We start from the raw sequence: 19,521 nt of genomic DNA, 5'->3' as shown, positions 1-19,521 counted from the left end.
TTAACCTTGCTGATGCTGAACCATGTTTTGGTGCCCAGGATTTTAAAATATTTTTCAAAAGATTCAAATCAAGAAATTTGCTCCACACCAAATTACGTTCATGTGAATTAGTCATACATTAGTTATGAATTGGCGGTTGTTTGGTGTTGCTGGTTCAAAAGAAAAGACACCATCAGTCATTTTAAATACCTTCTATCTGCTTGAGATTATAACAATCAAAAATGGGTTGTTCTTCAAAATTGACAGAATACAGCCCTAGATCAGGAGGTATGTTTTACAATTGTTTCGGATCCAATTTTCTTGGCAACCTTTACTTGAGGGATGTAGGTGCTTTGGAGGCAGTTCAGAGGAGGATCACTAAATTGGTTTTAGAGATGAGGAGCTTGCCCAAAAGAGATTGAGCAGTTTGGGCCTGTATTCTCTGAGGCTTAGAAGAATAAAAGATGATCTCAACTGAGGTATATAAGATGCTAAAGGGGATTGACAAAGTAAAACGGAGGATGCTTCCTCAAATGGAGCAATCTAGAACAAGAGGCCAGAGTTTTAGAATAAGAGGTACCCGATTTAAAACGCTGGAGGAGAAATTACTCTTGCAAGAGGTCATTAATCTGTGGAACTAACTACACCAGAGTGTGGTGGATGGTTGGACATGTAGTAAATTTAAGGATGAGATAGACAGACAGATGTTTAATTAGTAATGGGTTGAAGAGTTATGGAGAACAGGCAGGGGAGTGGATTTGAGGCTGAGATGAGATCAGCCATGATCATATCAAATGACAGAGCAGGCTGGAGGGACTGAATTGCCTATCTTGCACCACGTTCTCACATTCAGATCTTTTACTGAGGGCAATCGACAAAACATCCTAAACTGCATCCTTGACCAGGACATGGGAATTGATATGGAAACTCTCAATAATGGCCAACTGAACTGTAAAAAATCATGATTAAATCTTTTGTTAACGTGAAAATCCAGCGGATGAGGCAAGAAAGGGATGCTGTTGTATCTGAATTGAAACTGTCACTTCTACCTTCCAGATTTCCCACGTGTTGGCATCTTTGCAGGCCGGCAATCGTGGAACTCAGGCTTGCATCACTGCTGCCAGTACTGTGTCTGGTATCATAGCTGATTTAGACACAACAATCATGTTTGCTACAGCAGGTACACTAAACCGAGAAAATGAAGAGACCTTTGCTGACCACAGGTAAATATGGATAATAGTCTAGAAGTGTATTCTAAGGGTTAGAACAAAATAATTTGTTTTGGTGAATTACAATTCCAGGGTATTTTATTATGGCTCAATGAGAGCTATTCACTGAAAACTTTAGTCTGCTCCTTGATCACCTGAAAACCCCTTTCACATTATCCAAGGATCTAAACATCCTTCCAGATAAAGTAGTAGTTTACTTCAATTTTCTATTTTATATGATCATTTCATGACTCATGATGCAATCTCCTTTGAACTGGGAAGACCATATGTGGACTAGGTGACAATTTTGTGGAATATGTTTACTCAAATCTGACCCCAGATTTGCTGCCACGTAGTTCTCAATTCCAGTATTTTGCCTGTCTGTCTGCAGCTTCCTGCCTTGGTCCAGTGAAGCTTAATGACATTTTAATTGGGCACATTGAACTCAATATTGAGTCCCTGCAATAATTTGTGATCCCTCTAATTTTTCAGATAGTAGTGTCCCCCGCAACTCCCTTTTCTGTCTCTGTATTTGCTGTAATCCATGTTACAGCTGTAATATTTTCCACCTCTGAACAGCAACGTTAACTATTACTGTTATCACAGGTGGTGGCTACCCTGAATATTTCTAGGATTATTGGCTCTTATTTAGTGAACATTCACTAATTGTATACAATCTTCCCAAATCAAGCCTCAACCACAATGGACTGGGGAGTCTGAGTAGTTGGGAGACGGAGGCGGTGGTTGGGTTGGTAAGTAAAGAAGTTCCAGTTTTAGGCCCAGTAATCAAGGAGTTGAACATGTGTCCTTTCCTCCTGGATCATGGAATAACAGACAAATCAGGAAAGGGAACTTAGCATTCCCATCGGAGGTGTTTTGGTATATATCACCAGTGCATGTTAAATTATTATACGAGCTCCATTTCATCAACCCTGGTTAGAATTTGGGATGGTGAGCAAGAGTGTCTTTTCTGGTGTAATTCTGTTGTGTTCTACAATGACGTCTGAAATGTATATAACACCTAACCACTGTATCTAAGGAATTATCGTCTCATTGAATCAGCTTGTTTAGAAAATTCAGCTCAGTCTCAATGATAGGAAAATTACCCTTTGGTCTACTATTAGAACAATACTGAGATTTGGTATAAGCTGATGCTGTTTTTACTATATTTTCTGTCATTTGTAAAGTAATATTTGTGTCACTTTTGGTTCAGTGCTTAGCAGTCTGGCATTTTGGGACAGAAGGTTGAAAGCTCAAACTCCCATCCAACATTTGACTAGGTGAGGGGTGATCACAAAAATCATGAGCAGGGATGGGGTGAATAGCTAAGGCCTTTTCCAGGGTAGGGGAATCTAAACTAGAAGGCACAGGTTTAAGTTGAGGGGAGAAAGATTTTAACTTTTTCACACACGGAGTGTGTATGTGTATGGAACAAGCTGCCCGAATGTGGTGGAGGTGATACAGTTACAACATTCAAAAAGCATTTGGAGTATATGAGTAGGAAGGGTTTAGATATGGGCCAATTGCTGGCAAATGGGACTCGTAAGATTAGGATGACTGGGCGGTCGAGACAAGTTGGACCAAAGGGTCTGTTTCTGTGCTGTTTAACTCTGACTCTGACTAAGCCATAATTATGATACACTGAAGTAAATGTGTAAGTGGGGTGGAACTGCTTGATTTTTAAAAAGCAGGTGAGTTTACTGAGCCAGCCTGTTTGCTGTGTCAAAAGCAGACAAAACTGATGATTCATCATTACTCTTTGGCTACCACATCTGCTGTGAGATCCAATTTGTTTACAAGACAACACTGACCACAAGTTGTTATTGGCTATAAAGTGTAATAGGCATCCTGAATTCAATTAAAGGCGCAACATAAATTCAGGTGCCCCCACTCCTCCCTCCCTTGTAACATTTGTAAAAGTTGTTCACTGAATTATCAAAAGTAACACTTAGAAATTTGTTCTTCAACTAATTGTTTGCATACAAAACTAAACAATGGCCTGATCCTCTAAACTGAAGTCTGATGCGTCCAGCAGGTCTTTTGATGTGTTTTGAAGAATACCTTTGTTCATATAATTACATGGTTACAGACTTCATCTCAAACTACAACATTTACAGATTTTTTGCTAAATATTTAAGCGGCTTGAATCGTTCTCATCGTTGTCTTGAATCATTTGTAATTATTTTAGGGAGAACATTCTAAAAACTGCTAAAGCTCTGGTGGAAGACACAAAGTTGCTTGTATCTGGAGCTGCTGCAAGTCAAGAGAAGTTAGCGCATGCCGCACAGTCCTCAGTTGTCACAATTACGCGACTGGCAGAGGTGGTGAAATTAGGAGCTGCAAGCTTGGGCTCAGATGATCCTGAAACACAGGTTAAAAGCTTTCAGTATATTTTAAAATGTTTATAGCTTGATCTGTTGAACTTGAGCTACAACAAGCAATTTACATCTTTCTAAAAAGTAGACTTTTAAACAATTCATGGGATATGCGTCACTAGCAAGGTCAGCGTTTGTTGCCCAACCCTAATTACCCTTGTGGTGAGGCTGCTTCCGTAATGATGGACTGTAGAATGTTCTAGGATTTTGATGATTTCGTGCCATTTCTACCAACTGAACTGAAATCAGCCCATCAATTATTAACAAGGGCGATATTTTAACTATTTACCCAACCCCAGCTCCATTTTTTTTTTGGCACATCTAACTGATGCAATTAAAATAGACAACAAATTTGTATGCTTGAAGAACACAGCAGGCCAGGCAGTATCCGGAGAAACAGTCAACCAGCAGGACCTGAAGAAGGGTGATACCCGAAATGTTGACTGCTCCTTTCCTCCAGATGCTGCCTAGCCTGCTGTTATCTTCCAGTTTCCTGTTTGTCGACCTTGGGTTCCAGCGTCTGTAGTTTTTTTTTTGATTCTGGTATTTGTATGCTTGCTTGATGTTACGATCAGCATGCTTAAATCTAGTCTCCTGTTTTTAAGCAGTAATTTTACAGGGGTTTGACTGTATTCACTCCAGAACGATTCTGATTAAATTGGTGTGTTGAAGTGCTTTTTCATAAATATGAAATGTATAATCTGTTGACATGATTGATTTAAAACAGGTCATCACAAAAGCCACATCAGTTATCTGCTTTTCATTCAATCTGTTGAGGGCCTGTGTATATTTTTGCAATTAAATATGAAATAAGGCATCATATTGCAGCATTTCTTCAATGGAAGCATTGTATACTGCCTCCTATTGCAGTTCACCGAATCTCACCAATTTTGTTAGAACTAAACTAACTTTTTGAGAAAAATGACTTGTTGCTTGCTGTGCCAAAAGGTTGTTTTATTTGTAATTAAACAACTACATTTTTGTTTCTGTCAGGTTGTACTGATTAATGCAGTGAAAGATGTAGCAAAAGCCCTGGGAGATCTTATCAGTGCGACAAAAGGAGCTTCAGGAAAGGCTTCAGATGATCCATCCATGTATAATCTCAAGAATGCTGCCAAGGTACTCACAGAATAAACAGCAACCTTCAACCCAGCATGTTTCTTCTGAAGATAGTAACAGCTGTTAGCATTTGATACTGTACTTACACAATGATTCTTCAAGTGTGAGCCTACATATGAACAGTTCGAGTTTGATCAACTAGCGAGTTCTGAACTATCCTACCAATGAGAATTGTATATATTGACGATTCTTCCTCCTTTCTAGCCAATTACCCCTGGTTAGAGTTCCTTCACTGATGCACTGAGTAGCATAAGTCGTTATAAGCAAACTTGACAGATATGCAGCATATTTAACCCTGAAAAATATGCCACAGCTGATTGAATGATTGTGGATATAAGTGATGTGGTTGTGGTACGTTCCTGTTGGTGTTGTTAAATCGGTAAGTTTAGAGAAGGCATGTATAGGCACAGAGAGAGAAAGCAATGTGAATGAGTTTACAAACAGTATAATAGGGCAGTGCTAGCTGAAATCTCTACCTGAAATGGCAATGTAGAAGCTGAAGACAGGACATAGTGACCAACTGGTAGAGGAATGGAGGACAAAGGGTCACCAGGATAGAAAGAGTTACATTTTGAAAAAGCAGAGTGGGAGGTTTTAACATGCAGTGGCCCAAATATTCGAGTGACCACATATGCACACTGGAACCCTGTGGAAGTCTAAGAGTGCTGACCTACAGCAGAATTGTCCGGAAAGTATTAACTTCTGATGGACAAATCCTCTACTTCACATGATGTTCAGTGAATGTTTCCAAATCCAGCTCAGTCAGAGATTTTGGACATTTTCCAATGTGATTACCTATTGCTGAAGAAAGATATCTTGTCAAAGCTTTTCAACTTACATTTATCAGGACAAGAAATACGAAGTAAAGAGAAAGCATTTTGTACTATGAGGGGGAAGTGCTGCTTGGTTGGCAAATGGACTCTGTGTCATATACATTGTTTTCAAATACACACACAGTATTATAGAAGATGATATAACATGTATAAAAAAATACACAAGGTCCTATTCTTTGCAGAGAAAATGAACACTCTGCCTTTCTCTTTTCCACAAAATAAATGACAGCCGTTTCCTAGTTCAGTTTTCAGGGCAATGCCTTAAGCAATCTGTGCCAAACTGCCCAGTTTAAAATTTAAATGAAGCTTGGTAGTGAATTGAGTCATCAAATGGTGCATTATCCATGGCAATGCCTTTGCTAATCTGAGTCCACTTGCCAAGTGCATTTTCGGCATTTTGTCTCGTGCAATACAGATGTTATTTTCCCTTTAATTTTTTAAAATATATTTTGTCATCAACCCATTGAGATGTTGCACAACATTGTAGCAGGTGGAACAAAAACAAGTTGCTGGAACAGCTCAGCAGGTCTGGCAGCTTCTGTGAAGAAAATTCAGTTAACGTATCAGGTCCAGTGACCCTTCCTCAGAACCCTGTGGCAAGTGGGGCCTGAAGCCACTGGCACTATAAGATCACTAGTATTTCTTAAAAATGATCCAGATGAATACCAAATAAAAAGCTTCTATTTAAAATCTTGTTTTATGCTTAATTGGGAAGGAAAACTTTGAAAGATCTACAGATAGCATTAAACTGTGCCTCTCTGATCATGTGTGGTTGATTGAATAATCCAAAATCTTCGCATCTAATAGCTGCTAATTGCTTAATCTCCACTGGTAGTGATGTGCTTGTATGGTCCATTATGAGAAATTGCAAAACCAGATAAATGTTGTTTAGTAATCTTCAAAAACCATAATCTGTTACAGAACCTATTTGCACATTCTCTGTACCTGAACTTTATTTAGTATAGGCTGATGGTAGAGTCTACTGTGGCCCAATGGTAAATATTTGCATTGTAGACAGGTTTTAAAACAATATGCAAAGGGAGATGAACATTAATTGTTACATCTGAGATTATGACATTCATGCTTTCTTTTGCCAACAATATTTTATAAAGAGTAAATTATCTTTCAGTTATCAGTTCCTAAATTGCTTACCTGGAAGCCAAAGCTCCAGCAAAATCTTGCCACAAGTAACAGTTTAAGATTTTAGAATGGAAAAAAATCAATGATAGCAATTATGTAAGCATGACATTTTCATTGCAGGTTGTTCAACAAAATGACCACGCTTGATGATTTTTTTTTTCTGTAGTTCTTGGTCTGATATCCAGTACTTGTATCCTGTTAGGTTATGGTGACTAATGTGACTTCACTGCTGAAGACTGTAAAGGCAGTAGAAGATGAAGCTACTAGAGGAACACGAGCTCTGGAAGCCACTATTGAGCACATCCGTCAAGAACTGGCAGTATGTATTTCATTTTTATATTTAATAAAGGCAAAGTGAGTTTGATGGTCAATGTCAGAATTCAAATGTTTGTATTTCCTCTTCCTCTGATCTTATTAAATTATTTTCATCGTTTTGTTCTCAGCAGGTATTTCCATATATTGTCAAACGTGTTGGTTAGTTGCTACAGAATAATGCATACACCCAATGTTGTTAGGTTGACTGAACTAATTTTTTTGCTCCATTACATTTTCTTTTGCCCATCTCTGCTGTGAGCTGGTGAGACTGTCTTACATGCAGAGATTGAGGAAGATAGGCCTGTATTTTCTCGAACTTCGAAGAATGAGGGGTGATCAGCTTGAAACATACAAAATTCTTAAAGGGTGGCTGTAGAAAGGATGTTTTTCCCCTAACTACTGAGTTTAAAACCAGGGAGATAATCTCAAAATTAGTTGGTGGTAGGCCATTTAAGACTGAGATGAGGAGGATATTTTTCACTGTGTGAATCTTAGTGGAATTCTCTATCCCAGAGAACAACGGAATGTCAATTGTTGAGTATGTTCAAAACCGGCATCAAATGATGTGTGGCAACTAATGACGTGGAAAAATATGGATGTGCAGAAGAAAGGAATGCAATATTAGGGTAAATGATTTGGCTATGATCTAACTGAATGGTGAAGTCTACTTAACGGACTGAATGGCTTACTCCTGTTCCTAGTCTCCTAAATTAGATTAATGATATTTCCCGTAGTTTAGAGGTAGGTTAGGACTCCAGACTACGGGGTTAAGTGGAAATGCTACATTTACATTACTGTACGCACCGCACTAAGCCTCCTGAATAGCTGATCAATACTTGCACAGAAATACTAAGAGTAGTGGATAGTCCACTGCCTCTGAAAAGTTTGCTTGTCTCTAGTTGTTGACTCCGTCAGTCGTTGTTTTTTAATTGGAGAAGAAACTTACACCTGTCTGAAAAGGCATACCTTAAAGGTTGTAAAGAGATCTAACTTCTCTATTTTCTTTAAAAATGTTGCAGATTCCAGATATTTTTAAAACTGATAGTTATTTCATGCATGCCAATGAACAGTGGGTGAAATAAAAGCATTGCAAACCTTTTTCAACTCATTCACTAAACTCCTTTTATTCCTTTAGGTGTTTTCCTCAGCAGATCCACCACCTAAAACTTCTACACCTGAAGAATTTATCCGGATGACTAAAGGAATTACCATTGCAACAGCTAAAGCTGTGGCAGCAGGAAACTCCTGTCGTCAAGAGGATGTTATTGCCACTGCCAATCTTAGCCGCAAAGCTATTGCAGAGATGCTTCATTCTTGTAAGGTATCTAATAAGCCAAGCATCAGCTGCGAAATACTCGTTTATCTTACATGACAAATAACTGGATAAAGGATGCAGCTTTAATCCTTAAACAGGGCTTGCTTTTCAGTAAAGTGTTCTTGCTATTGCTAAAAGAAAGATTGGTACTGAAAATATCTTCGGCTTTTTTAAGTAGATTCTTTGCAAACAGTGGGAGAAGATACCAGGTTGAGGTGACCTGGCAGCAGCTAGGAGCTGTCCAATTTCTATAAAAACATATTGTAGATTAGAATGTAGATTTCTTGACCTTCACTAGAGTTTCCTGGAATTGGTTGTCTTTCAGTTTTTCCAAAATAAAGATCCTGGCTATTCGTGATGAAGTCCAAGGTGTGTCCTCATGATTATCACTGGAGCAGGAGGCTAGTAAACTACTCAAGGTTTTGCACATCATGCAAAAGACTCTAAGCACTACTGACCAAACATACTTTTTGTAGGCAACCTGTACTTTAAACTACAGGATGGAAGTTACCTGTTTCACTTGCAACACAACCAGAAAACCCACATCATGGGCATACTTGACCTTGTCCCTTAAGTAGTTATTCAGTTTTCCCAAACTGGACCCAAAATGATTCAGTTCCTTTCCTTTCTCAGCCTGGTAACTTCTAATTTTAGATTTGTAGTTCATTGTGGGGAGATTTCTTGGTGATTCTCCCTCTAGTACAAGCTACACAAATCTTTCAGCCTCATTTCAACTCCTCACAGATTTGGTCTTCTCAATCTAAGTGCTACCAGCATTCCTTGCAGTGAAGCTTGGAAAGTTTAGGCCTCGCTTTGTTGCATCAGTCTCTCAGATCCCGGCAGGCTCTTTGTTTGAGAGTTTGAGACATCCAGTACAGGGAAAACCTCTTCTTAGAGCCCATCTCTGCGGCAATGCAAATTCCATTAACATTATATCAGAGTAGAAATTTCTCATTCGCTATCCTTTAGAACCCGACTCTCTATTATCGTAGAACATAGAACAATACAGCGCAGAACAGGCCCTTCGGCCCTCTATGTTGCGCCGGCCTGTGAACTAATCTAAGCCCACCCCCCTACACTATCCCATCATCATCCATATGCTTATCCGAGGACTGTTTAAATGCCCCTAATGTGGCTGAGTTCACATGAGATTTCATCTTGAAATTAAATGGACAGTTTAAAGCATAACTGCTTAGAATTCAACATTCTCTATGCTTTTCTGGGACTTGCAGTCTAGCCATTGTTAAAAGACTGCTGCCATTGTGTCCAAGTGTAAATATATCTACCTCCTTCCCAGAAAAACAATCGTGACGGCTTTAGTCACTAACAATTAAACCTCGCAGCCTTACTGTCAGGTAGGCTTCAGAACCGATGACATTCTTTTCATTCTACCTTAAAGTAACACAGTCCCAACATACAACCATTTTAACCTCAGAATTGTGACAGTAGACAAAACAATATATCACCTTTATTGGTTTTCCCCGATACAGATGGTTTTGTGTTGGGTTATTGTTAAGCAGCATTGAAACTGGTGATGAAAATATCTTAGTTCTCCAATTTGATCAGTTAGAGGAAGGATTGAGATGATGAAATTGACACCCATCACTTACCTAGAATGAAGTAAGAGAAAAGTCCAAGATGGAAGTAAAATAAAGGTAATTACTCTTTCATAAATGCATGAGATTCTTTATTTTCAAAACTCTTACATTAAGAGTTATTTCTGAGCAACTTTTGTTTTAATTTTTCTACCAACTTGATAGAGTATGAAACCAATTGTTTTTTCAGTCTGGTGACATTTTGTCCTCTTCCTATCTTTTACCTGAAACCATTAAACTTGAAAGTGTTGCTTCTCATCTACATAAATGCAATTCAGCATTAGGTTTATTTTCATTTATTCCTGACGTGAGCACGAGCATTTGCTATCCATCCCTAATTGCCTTTGAGAAGATGATGGTGAACCACCACCTTGAATTTTGGGGTTTAGGTACATCCACTATGCCTTTGCAGTAACACTGAAGGAACAGTGATTTAGTTCTGGTTGGGATGGTGAGTGGCTTGGAGAGGAACTTGAGGATTGTGGTGTTCCCATGTATGTGTGCTGCCTATGTCCTTTTAGATAGTAAAGGTGTTGCAGGTGCTATAGCAGGTGCCAATTGCATTTTGTATCCTATCATCTTTTAATAATTGGGAATGAATTTAAAACTAACCAGTCAAACAGAATGGATGCAAATGTTTCTAATCTACTTTGGGTCATAGAATCATACAGTGTGAAAACAGACCCTTTAGTCCAATGCATCCATGCTGACCAAGTTTCCCAACCTAACCTAACCTAGTCCCTTTTGCAGTAATACTGATTTGTTTTTCATGTCGGAGTAAAATAAATTTGTGACAACTGAAAATGAAGAGCCCATGAAAGACTTCTGTCAGAACAAAGCCAGATAATTAATTAACCCTTATTATTTCATTTTTTTTTTAACAGCAAGCAGCCTATCACCCAGAAGTGTCCAGTGATGTTCAGGCCAGAGCTCTTCGTTTTGGCAAAGAATGTTCTGAAGGGTACCTGGCTCTACTGGAACATGTTCTTGTTGTAAGTAATCATTAAATGTATATTGTGTTATAAGTGTCTAAGTTGCAATTAAATGAATGAGCAAACCTTTTTATTCATCAGATTGTTCTATTCTGTTTGTGAAAGTATCAAAATTTCAAGGTATAATTTTTTTTCTTGAAAGCTTTTTCATAAAATTGTACAACATTAAAGGATGCTATTCAGTGTCTGGTGTCACCTCTTTGAAAGAGCTGTTCAGTTAACTGCATTCTGCATCTATGTAGTAATTATTTCTTTTGCAAATATTTCTGATTCCTTTCTTAAAATTACTACTGCTCCTAGCACTCTTTGAGGCAATGCATTTCAGATTATAAGAAGTCCCTGTGTACAAGTAAGTCTCTTCATCCTTCTGGTTCTTTTGCTGATTTCCTTTAAATTTGCATCCACTGGTTTAGATGATGTTGTTATTATTAGAATACTTTACTTACTTTTTGTTTGCTGTATAGAAACCCCTCCGTAGTTTTCAGCAACTCTGAAATCTCCCCTTAACTATCTGAGGAGAATCATTCCTGTTTTTATCTAAAATTGAAGTTTGTCATCCCTGGTGTAATTCTGCAAATTTCCTGTAGCTTTTCTGCAGCCTTGACTTTAATATCTGTTTGATTGTTTTCTTCTCCCTTCCTTATTCCTCCACTTGTCCCCTCCATCTGAACCCTCCACCTCCGTTGAAGGTAATGATCATTTGGATTCTGAGATAGTAGGAAATGCCGATGCTGGAGAATCTGAAATAACAAGGTGTAGAGCTGGATGTACACAGTAAATATCTGGATTGGTGGTTATTGGTCACTCTGGATTCAACTGTCCATCCCTAAGTGTAAACAGTGGTTACTAACTGGTAATTTGACTGTATGTTAATCACAGCTGAGCTCAATCTGGTCTTCAGCAACTTTCAACATTTGCTGGGAAACAGCAGGAGTGGGATTCTGCCTAATTTTGGCTGAGCCTAATGGAGTCAAGACAAAAACAGAAATTGCTGGAAAAGCTCAGCAGGTCTGGCTGCATCTGTGAACAGAACCCCGCAGAACTGGCTGTAGCTAGAAAATACCAGTTTATATGCAGAAGATAGGGTGGGGTTGGGGATAAGAAGTAAAGGATAGGTGGGGATAGAGCCCAAATAGAGAGAAGACAGTTGCTTAAACGAAAGAGTTGGATAACAATCTGACTGGGAAAGTAAATAGCTGTTAATAGAGACTGTTAGTGGCTAACAATAGGTAGTGTGCAATGGCAGACTATGTGATAACAAGGCTTGGGGTTGAGGGCTAGAACATGGGAGAGTTTAGGCACCAAAACTATTAACACTATGTTGAGTCCAGAGGGCTGCAGGTTCCCCCAACAAGAAAATGAGGTGTTGTTCTTGCATCTTGCGTTGAGCTTCAATGGAACACTGCAGCAAGACAGAGACGGATGTTGACTAGGGAACCGGGTAAAGTGTTAAAGTGGCCGGCATCTGGAAGCTCCGGGTCTTTTTTGTAGGCAGAATGTAGATGTTCTGGGAAGTGGTCACCCAGTCTACACTTTGTATCCCCCAACACATTGTGAGCAGCAAATGCAGTAGACTTGATAGCGGGATGTGCAGGTAAACTGGTGCTTCACTTGGAAGCTATGTTTGGGTGCTTCGATACTGAGGAGGGAGGAGGTAAATGGGCAACTGTTACAGCTTCTGTGATCACAGGGAAGGTGCCCTGGAGCTCTGGGGGCAGTGTTGGGAGTGAAGGAACAGTGGACCGGGTGTCCCAGAGGGAGCAGTCCCTATAGAAGGCAGACAAGTGAGGAGAGGGGTGTGTGGGTCTAGTGGTGGCCTCTTGCTGAGCGTGGTGGAAATGGCAACTGATGATCTTCTGGATGTGGATGCTGGTGGGGTGATAGTTAAGGACAGGAGGAACAGGGTTGCAGGAGGAAAGAGAAGGGGTGAGGGTAGAAGTGTGAAAGTTGGGTTGGAGCTGGCTGAAGGCCCTGTAAACGGCAGAACTGGGGAATCCTCAGTTGAAGAAGAAAGTGGAATTTCAGAGGCTTCCTTGTCAAAATTGGCCTCATTTAGAACATATGTGGCAGAGGTGGAGGAACTGGGAGAATGGAATGGAGTCTTTACAGGAAGCAGGGTTTGAGGATTTGAGGCCACTCATTCCCCCGGCTCTCTTCATTGTAAAATTGAACATCATTTAGAAATGAAACCTGAAATCTCCTGATTTGTCTGTTTAGAAGAGTTTCTTCTGACATTTTGTTGCCTTGTCCTATTTTGTTTTTGGTGAATTACTTCTGTCTCTTTTCCCTCCTGCATTTCATACTTATTCCTTCACTTTATTTCAAAGCCGGTGAGTACCCTACGTCATAGAACCATTAAATAGCCTGGCTGAGTTTGAATGTTATGCATGGGTTTGTCCAAATGTAGTGAACTTAAAAAAAAAAAATATGGAATGATTCCTTCTTATAGACAGAGCTACAGCTGCTGTGATGAACTGTGAAATAGCAGACTTCCAGTGTTGCCAAATATGTGCAGATTCATGGTTGCTATACCACCCTCTATTGGTGTTATAAAAGTTCTAACCTGGGCCCTACTTACCACTTTGAAAACTAATGATCTCACACAGCATGATGTCTTGATGAAACAGGCTACATCATGGTGGCAACCTGATATGAGCTATTCTGAGGACAGCGAGTTCCACGACCAAATAGTTGAACAGAAAAGAACAAATGATTTTTGCCAGGTCATTCATTTGCAATAACATGTTGCTCTAGGGAATATTTGATTTGTTTACCTTCCTACTAAACATATTTTCAGATGTACAACAAGGGCATATGGTACTTGCTATAGCCATGACTGAGTTTTTGTAGAAGTGAGAGAATACTGTTATTAGCCAATTTAAGGTTTTGATTCTGGAATTCATAGTTTCATAGAATCCCTACTGTGTGGAAACAGGCCCTTTGGCCCAACAAGTTCACGCCGACCCTCAAAACATCCCACCCAGACCCGTTCTCCCTATAACCCACCTAATCTGAACATCCCTGAACACTCTGGGCAATTTATCATGGCCAATCCACCCAGCCTGCACCTCTTTGGACTGTGGGAGGAAACCGGAGCACCCAGAGGAAAACCACGTAGACAAGGGGAGAATGTGCAGACTCCATAGACAGTTGCCTGAGGGTGGACTTGAACCCAGGTCACTGGTGCTCTGAGGCAGCGGTGCTGGCCACTGTGCTGCCCAAATGAGAACTTCCTTCGAAGAAGCAGCTAATATGACATGAGCATATAATTTAACTCCCATGAATTAGCTCTTTGTGTCCGCAGAGAAATGATTGCTCTCCTTTCTCCCCCCTGTATTTATTAGCACATCCATTTGTGTTTTTCTTTGGACTGGCATAAGCTGCATTGGTTTGTGGAGGGGGCTGAGATATCTTACAGCATGTTTGTGTTCTAATCTCTTGCAATTTGCATGTTCTGTATGTGCAGTATGTTGCAGTTTCTACCATATATCTAGTCTGAGAGACTTATTGTTATTTTCTAAGAATAGGAATAGACCACTTAGCTTTTCAAGCCTTGTTCCTCCACTAAGTTACATTGGGCTGATCTGCAACCCTACTTTTGTGGTTTTATTTAACAGAGACAATAATTAGGAAATAGGAATCATAATCTTGTGAAATTCACATTGTAAAATTGTTGGGTGACTTCTATCATTCACTGAATTCTTTATTTCCACCGGCTACTTCAGAAAAGTACTGCAGGAAGGAACTTTTTTTATGCAACTTGTGTCAGTTAGTTGCCATGCAGAAGAGAACGTTTGCAGTTAGGGAGAAAACTATCCCATTACCTTTGGGGTCCGTTGCAATGGTGATCAAGAGAATGGTTAAACGTGAAATTGCGAGTAGCACTTGCTATGTACATTCAGCAAGATGATATTTACCATTGTTGGTGATCCCTAGGGCTGACTAACCAGAGTTCAGCCCAAGGAGGCACTTACTGCCTTAGCAAACCATTAGATCAATAGATAATCTTCAGGCACGGTTGAGGAATATGACATGTTTGTTCTTTTACAATGAGACGGGTGGTGTAATTCTGTCTGGAAATCTGTGCAATCCCTGTAGGGATCTCACAGGGATCTGCACAGACCCTTAAATACCAAATGGGTGCTCTGCAAAGCAATTTCTAGGTCATTGCACAGCCATCATGATCCTTCCCCTCAAACCTGTGTAGTCTTTCTTCAGCTCCACTTGATATATTTGAAAATACTTAGAAACAGTAGAGTTGCTAATTTGGTGTTGTCAGCCTGTCAAAACTGTAAAAGGGAAAGGAGATTTGTGATAACGATAAAATTAGATGCTAATGTCTAGAGTAAACATGAATGACAGTGTTAAATATATATTGTTTAGCTTGCTATATAAATTCACAAAAAAGGGCAGAATTAGGCCATTCAGCTGATCAAGTCTGCTTTTCCATTCAATCACGGCTGACATGCTCCTCACCCCTATTTTCCTGCCTTCTCCCCATAACCCTTCAACCAATTACCAATGTAAAAATCTGTCTAACTCCTCAAATTTACTCACTGTCCCAGCATTCACCACACTTTGGGGTAATGAACTCCAAAGATTCACCACCCTTTGGGAGAAGTGGTTTCTCCTCAATTCTGTTCTAGATTTGCTACCCCTTATTCTAAGTCTATGACCTTCATCTTAGAATGCTCCACAGAAGGGAGCATCTGCTCCGCATCTGTTATTGATGCCTTTTATCATCTCAAATCCCTCAATTTGATCTCTTCTCGTTTTTCTAAATTTCAGAGAGGATAAACTTAAACTGTTCAATCTCTCTCCATGTGATAAACCCCTCATCTCTGGGTTCAATCTGGTGAACCTCCTCTGAACTGCCTCCAGTGCCACCATATCCTTCCACAAATGAGAGGACCAAAACTGTGCACAATACTCCAGGTGCAGTCTTACCAATGCTTTGTATCCCTTTAACTATAAAAGCCAACATTCCATTTGCGTTTTTAAAAATTTTTTTGCTGTACCTGCAGACTAGTCTTCTGAGACTCATGAACGAGGACACTCCAATCCCTCTGCACTGCATGCCACAAAGTCTGTCCCATTTAGATAATAAGTCACCTTCCCATTTTTCTGACCAAAATGCATGACCTCATATTTAACCACAATAAACTCCATCTGCCACGTTTTGGCCCACTCTCCTAACCAATCTACATCCATTTGTAAAGTTCTTATTTCCTCATTGCTATTTACCGTTCTGCCTATTTTTGTCACCCACAAATTTATAGAGCCTTCTATCCCTGTATCCAAGTCGTTAATGTAGACTATAAATAGCTGGGCATCCAGGGACTGATCCCTAAGCCACCCCACTTGTTACTACTTTTTTCATCCGGAAAAAAAAAACATTTATCCAACTTTCTGTCTTCTGTCCATCAGCCAGTCACCTATCCAAGCTAATAAATTACCCCTATTCCTTATATGATCCAACTTTTTGTGTGGCACCTTATCAAACACCTTCTGGAAGTCCAGATATATTACATCTACAGAATCCCTGCTATTCACTTTGCTTGTTACATCTTCGAGGAACTCTTAACAAATTGATCAAACACAATTTGCCTTTCATAAAACTATGCTGGCTCTGATAGCGTTTTGACTTTCCAAATATCCTGAGATTGCTTCCAAGATAATTGATTCTAACACTTTCCCAACAACACATGTTGAGCTAACTTGATATTTATTTCTAAATTACTTTTCCTCTTTCATTCAGTATTTTTGGCCTCATTTCTAGATTCTTCAAAAGCCATCAACAGATCTCAAACAGCAGCTGGCAACATATTCAAAACGTGTGGCTGGTTCTGTCACAGAGCTCATCCAGGCTGCAGAGGCCATGAAAGGTAAGGAAGTGTTCTGCACACAAGTTAAATCTTGGAGTTCCAGGATTCATTATTGACATGAATGAAGAAAAGCACCTTCTGAGAAAATCAAAAATAGCCTCAAGTAAGGCCAGGGATCAAATCTAATATTGGGTTATGTTGGGTTCTAAAGTTCATACCCAAGTCTCCTTAAAATATGACATAGAAGATAATTCTCATGAGCAGCTGCCCAACTTTTTAGCTGTTTTAAAGCTAATACTTATATTTCACTTATCGACAAAAGGAACAACTTTCATGGCAGGTATGTTATTAAGTTTTTAAGCATTATGGGAAGGCAGACAGATAAATGGAGTTGAAGCTGTGATCTGATCAACCATGATCTTATTGAATGGTAGAGCAGGCTTGATGGACTGAATTCCAGTTCCTAATTCTTATGTTACATTGTGTAGTACTGCTCACTGAAGACCAAAAATATTCCATTTTGAAACACTGTTTCATGTCAAATTAAGTTCATCTTAGCCAGTACGCTGATGCCACTTTCCCCGTCCATGCCCCCACCAACAATTTCTCTCTCTGGGCCAGAAAATGTTTTTTGAGAAGGAATAGGACATCAGAAGAATTACGAGCCATTCCTGATCGTGTAAGCAGTCTCCCAGTTATCTCTGCCAAGTACCTGTTTGTTTCTGGTATTTCCCTGTTGGCAGAGCAAATTGGACAAAAGAAGGAAAATAAAATAATTTAATGAGCGAAGAGATCAAGGACGGTTGTAGGGACAAGAATCAATACTAATATGAATAAAAATTTCTGATATCAGAAAACGGAGGTGAAGGAGTAATTAGATAATTGATTAAACTTAGTAGCATTGAACTGAATGCTAATAAAAGCAAAGTATTGCAGTTGCTGGTAATCATCAAGTTGCAAAGAAGAGTCATCTTGAACTCTAGACATTAACTCTTTCTCTTTCCACAAGTGCTGGTAGATCAGCACTTCATTTTTTTGTTTAAATGACTGGGGTGTTCAAATAAAATTAAGCTATCGTAGAGTTTTTATTTGAGTTGATTAGTTAATCGTCTATTCAGGAAATCTTTCATTGTTGCAGTTACATTTATATTTGAACAAGTAAATGAAATAAAACAGTCTATCATTAATTTGAACTCAATTTAGACTTGAACATCAGTCATTCATTTTGGCAAATTGAAAGAATTGGGTTGGGTACACTTCAAAATGACAAAATTAACATCCTACAGTTGTGCAGTAGTTCAAAACACATAGGAAGGAAATTTATACACCAGAAATTCTTTTGTGCTGAATTAATGTGATAAATTTTAAGGCCGATAGTTTGATAGCTGCTGGATAGCTTTCCAAGATATGTCTGCTTACAATTCGTAATGATGTCGTCATTTTAGAGATCTACATGTCTGACTGACTTTATATGGAATTTTTCAGTGAACCTACTGTAGCCACTAAATGCTGTAGGAAAATATGTGCTGAAGTAGATAATGCGCTGCGGAGTTTGCATTAGTTGTGGATTGTGGCAGTTCTGTACTGAGTTTACTATGACTCATATTAACCACTTAAAATGTAGCAATTGTGTTCTATTTAGTTTTTCTAATCTTTTATAGGCAATGAAAATGCCCTTTCATTGATGCTATAATCATTTGGGTTGATTATTAAATTATTAACTTCATTTGTTTGTTATATTTATTTTCAAATTAATAAATTGGGTGAACTTTCTCAGCCAAAAACTCTCAAAAATAATAATGGCTTCTATTTTATGCTCCAGATTTTTGCAAATGGTAAAAATAAAAGCCTTGAGTCATGTGTATATAGGTTAACTTGAGCACTTTCTGCATTTTGATGTGATCTGTGCACAGTAACAGGTTGGAAGCAAAGGGTGCAGACCAGGATAATTATCCTCTCAAACCAATGTGCATTGTCAAAAATGGTCACTTTTTTCCTCCCCCAGGAGCATAAACTGGATAGAAGTTGAGTTATGATCTTGACTTTCATTTCTGGCTAACAGACCTTCACTATTGTCTAGTTATGCAGATCACCCATGTCTCTGGGACCGTAGTTCCTTGCTATTTAGAATGGTGCTGCCAAAGTTGGTCAATGTCAGGTAGTATTACTAAGTACGGCAGGTATTTTGCTTCCGCCCCCCCACAGTGATCGAGAACGCCCTTGACCGTGTCTCCCGCATTTCCCGCAACACATCCCCCCCACACCCTGCCCCCGCCACAACTGCCCAAAGAGGATCCCCTCATTCTCACACACCACCCCACCAACCTCCAGATACAACGCATCATCCTCCGACACTTCCGCCATCTACAATCCGACCCCACCAACCAAGACATTTTTCCATCCCCACCCCCTGTCTGCTTTCCGGAGAGACCACTATCTCCGTGACTCCCTTGTTCGCTCCACACTGCCCTCCAACCCCACCACACCCGGCACCTTCCCCTGCAACCGCAGGAAATGCTACACTTTCCCCTACACCACCTCCCTCACCCCTATCCCAGGCCCCAAGATGACTTTCCACATTAAGCAGAGGTTCGCCTGCACATCTACCAATGTGGTATACTGCATCCACTGTACCCGGTGTGGCTTCCTCTATATTGGGGAAACCAAGCGGAGGCTTGGGGACCGCTTTGCAGAACACCTCCGCTCGGTTCGCAATAAACAACTGCACCTCCGAGTCGCAAACCATTTCCACTCCCCCCCTCCCATTCTTTAGATGACATGTCCGTCATGGGCCTCCTGCAGTGCCTCAATGATGCCACCTGAAG

At 39.8% G+C, this 19,521-nt stretch overlaps 1 protein-coding gene across 4 annotated transcripts in view; it reads left to right on the top strand.

The window, feature by feature from the left end:
- Positions 1–19,521, top strand: part of tln1 (talin 1) — a 261,880-nt gene that overhangs the window by 234,342 nt on the left and 8,017 nt on the right. For all 4 annotated transcript variants that reach the window (XM_048541038.2, XM_048541019.2, XM_059649048.1 and 1 more), the window contains 7 exons: positions 1,036–1,202; positions 3,376–3,559; positions 4,556–4,681; positions 6,857–6,973; positions 8,105–8,290; positions 10,764–10,871; positions 16,651–16,756. In XM_048541038.2, the coding sequence (XP_048396995.1) occupies positions 1,036–1,202; positions 3,376–3,559; positions 4,556–4,681; positions 6,857–6,973; positions 8,105–8,290; positions 10,764–10,871; positions 16,651–16,756 (994 nt within the window). The remainder of the gene's footprint in view (positions 1–1,035; positions 1,203–3,375; positions 3,560–4,555; positions 4,682–6,856; positions 6,974–8,104; positions 8,291–10,763; positions 10,872–16,650; positions 16,757–19,521) is intronic.

Source organism: Stegostoma tigrinum, chromosome 1, assembly GCF_030684315.1.
Source record: "Stegostoma tigrinum isolate sSteTig4 chromosome 1, sSteTig4.hap1, whole genome shotgun sequence".
Lineage (NCBI taxonomy): Eukaryota > Metazoa > Chordata > Chondrichthyes > Orectolobiformes > Stegostomatidae > Stegostoma > Stegostoma tigrinum.
The sequence above is the reverse complement of the archived record's forward strand: the minus strand, read 5'-3'. Positions and strand labels throughout refer to the sequence as shown.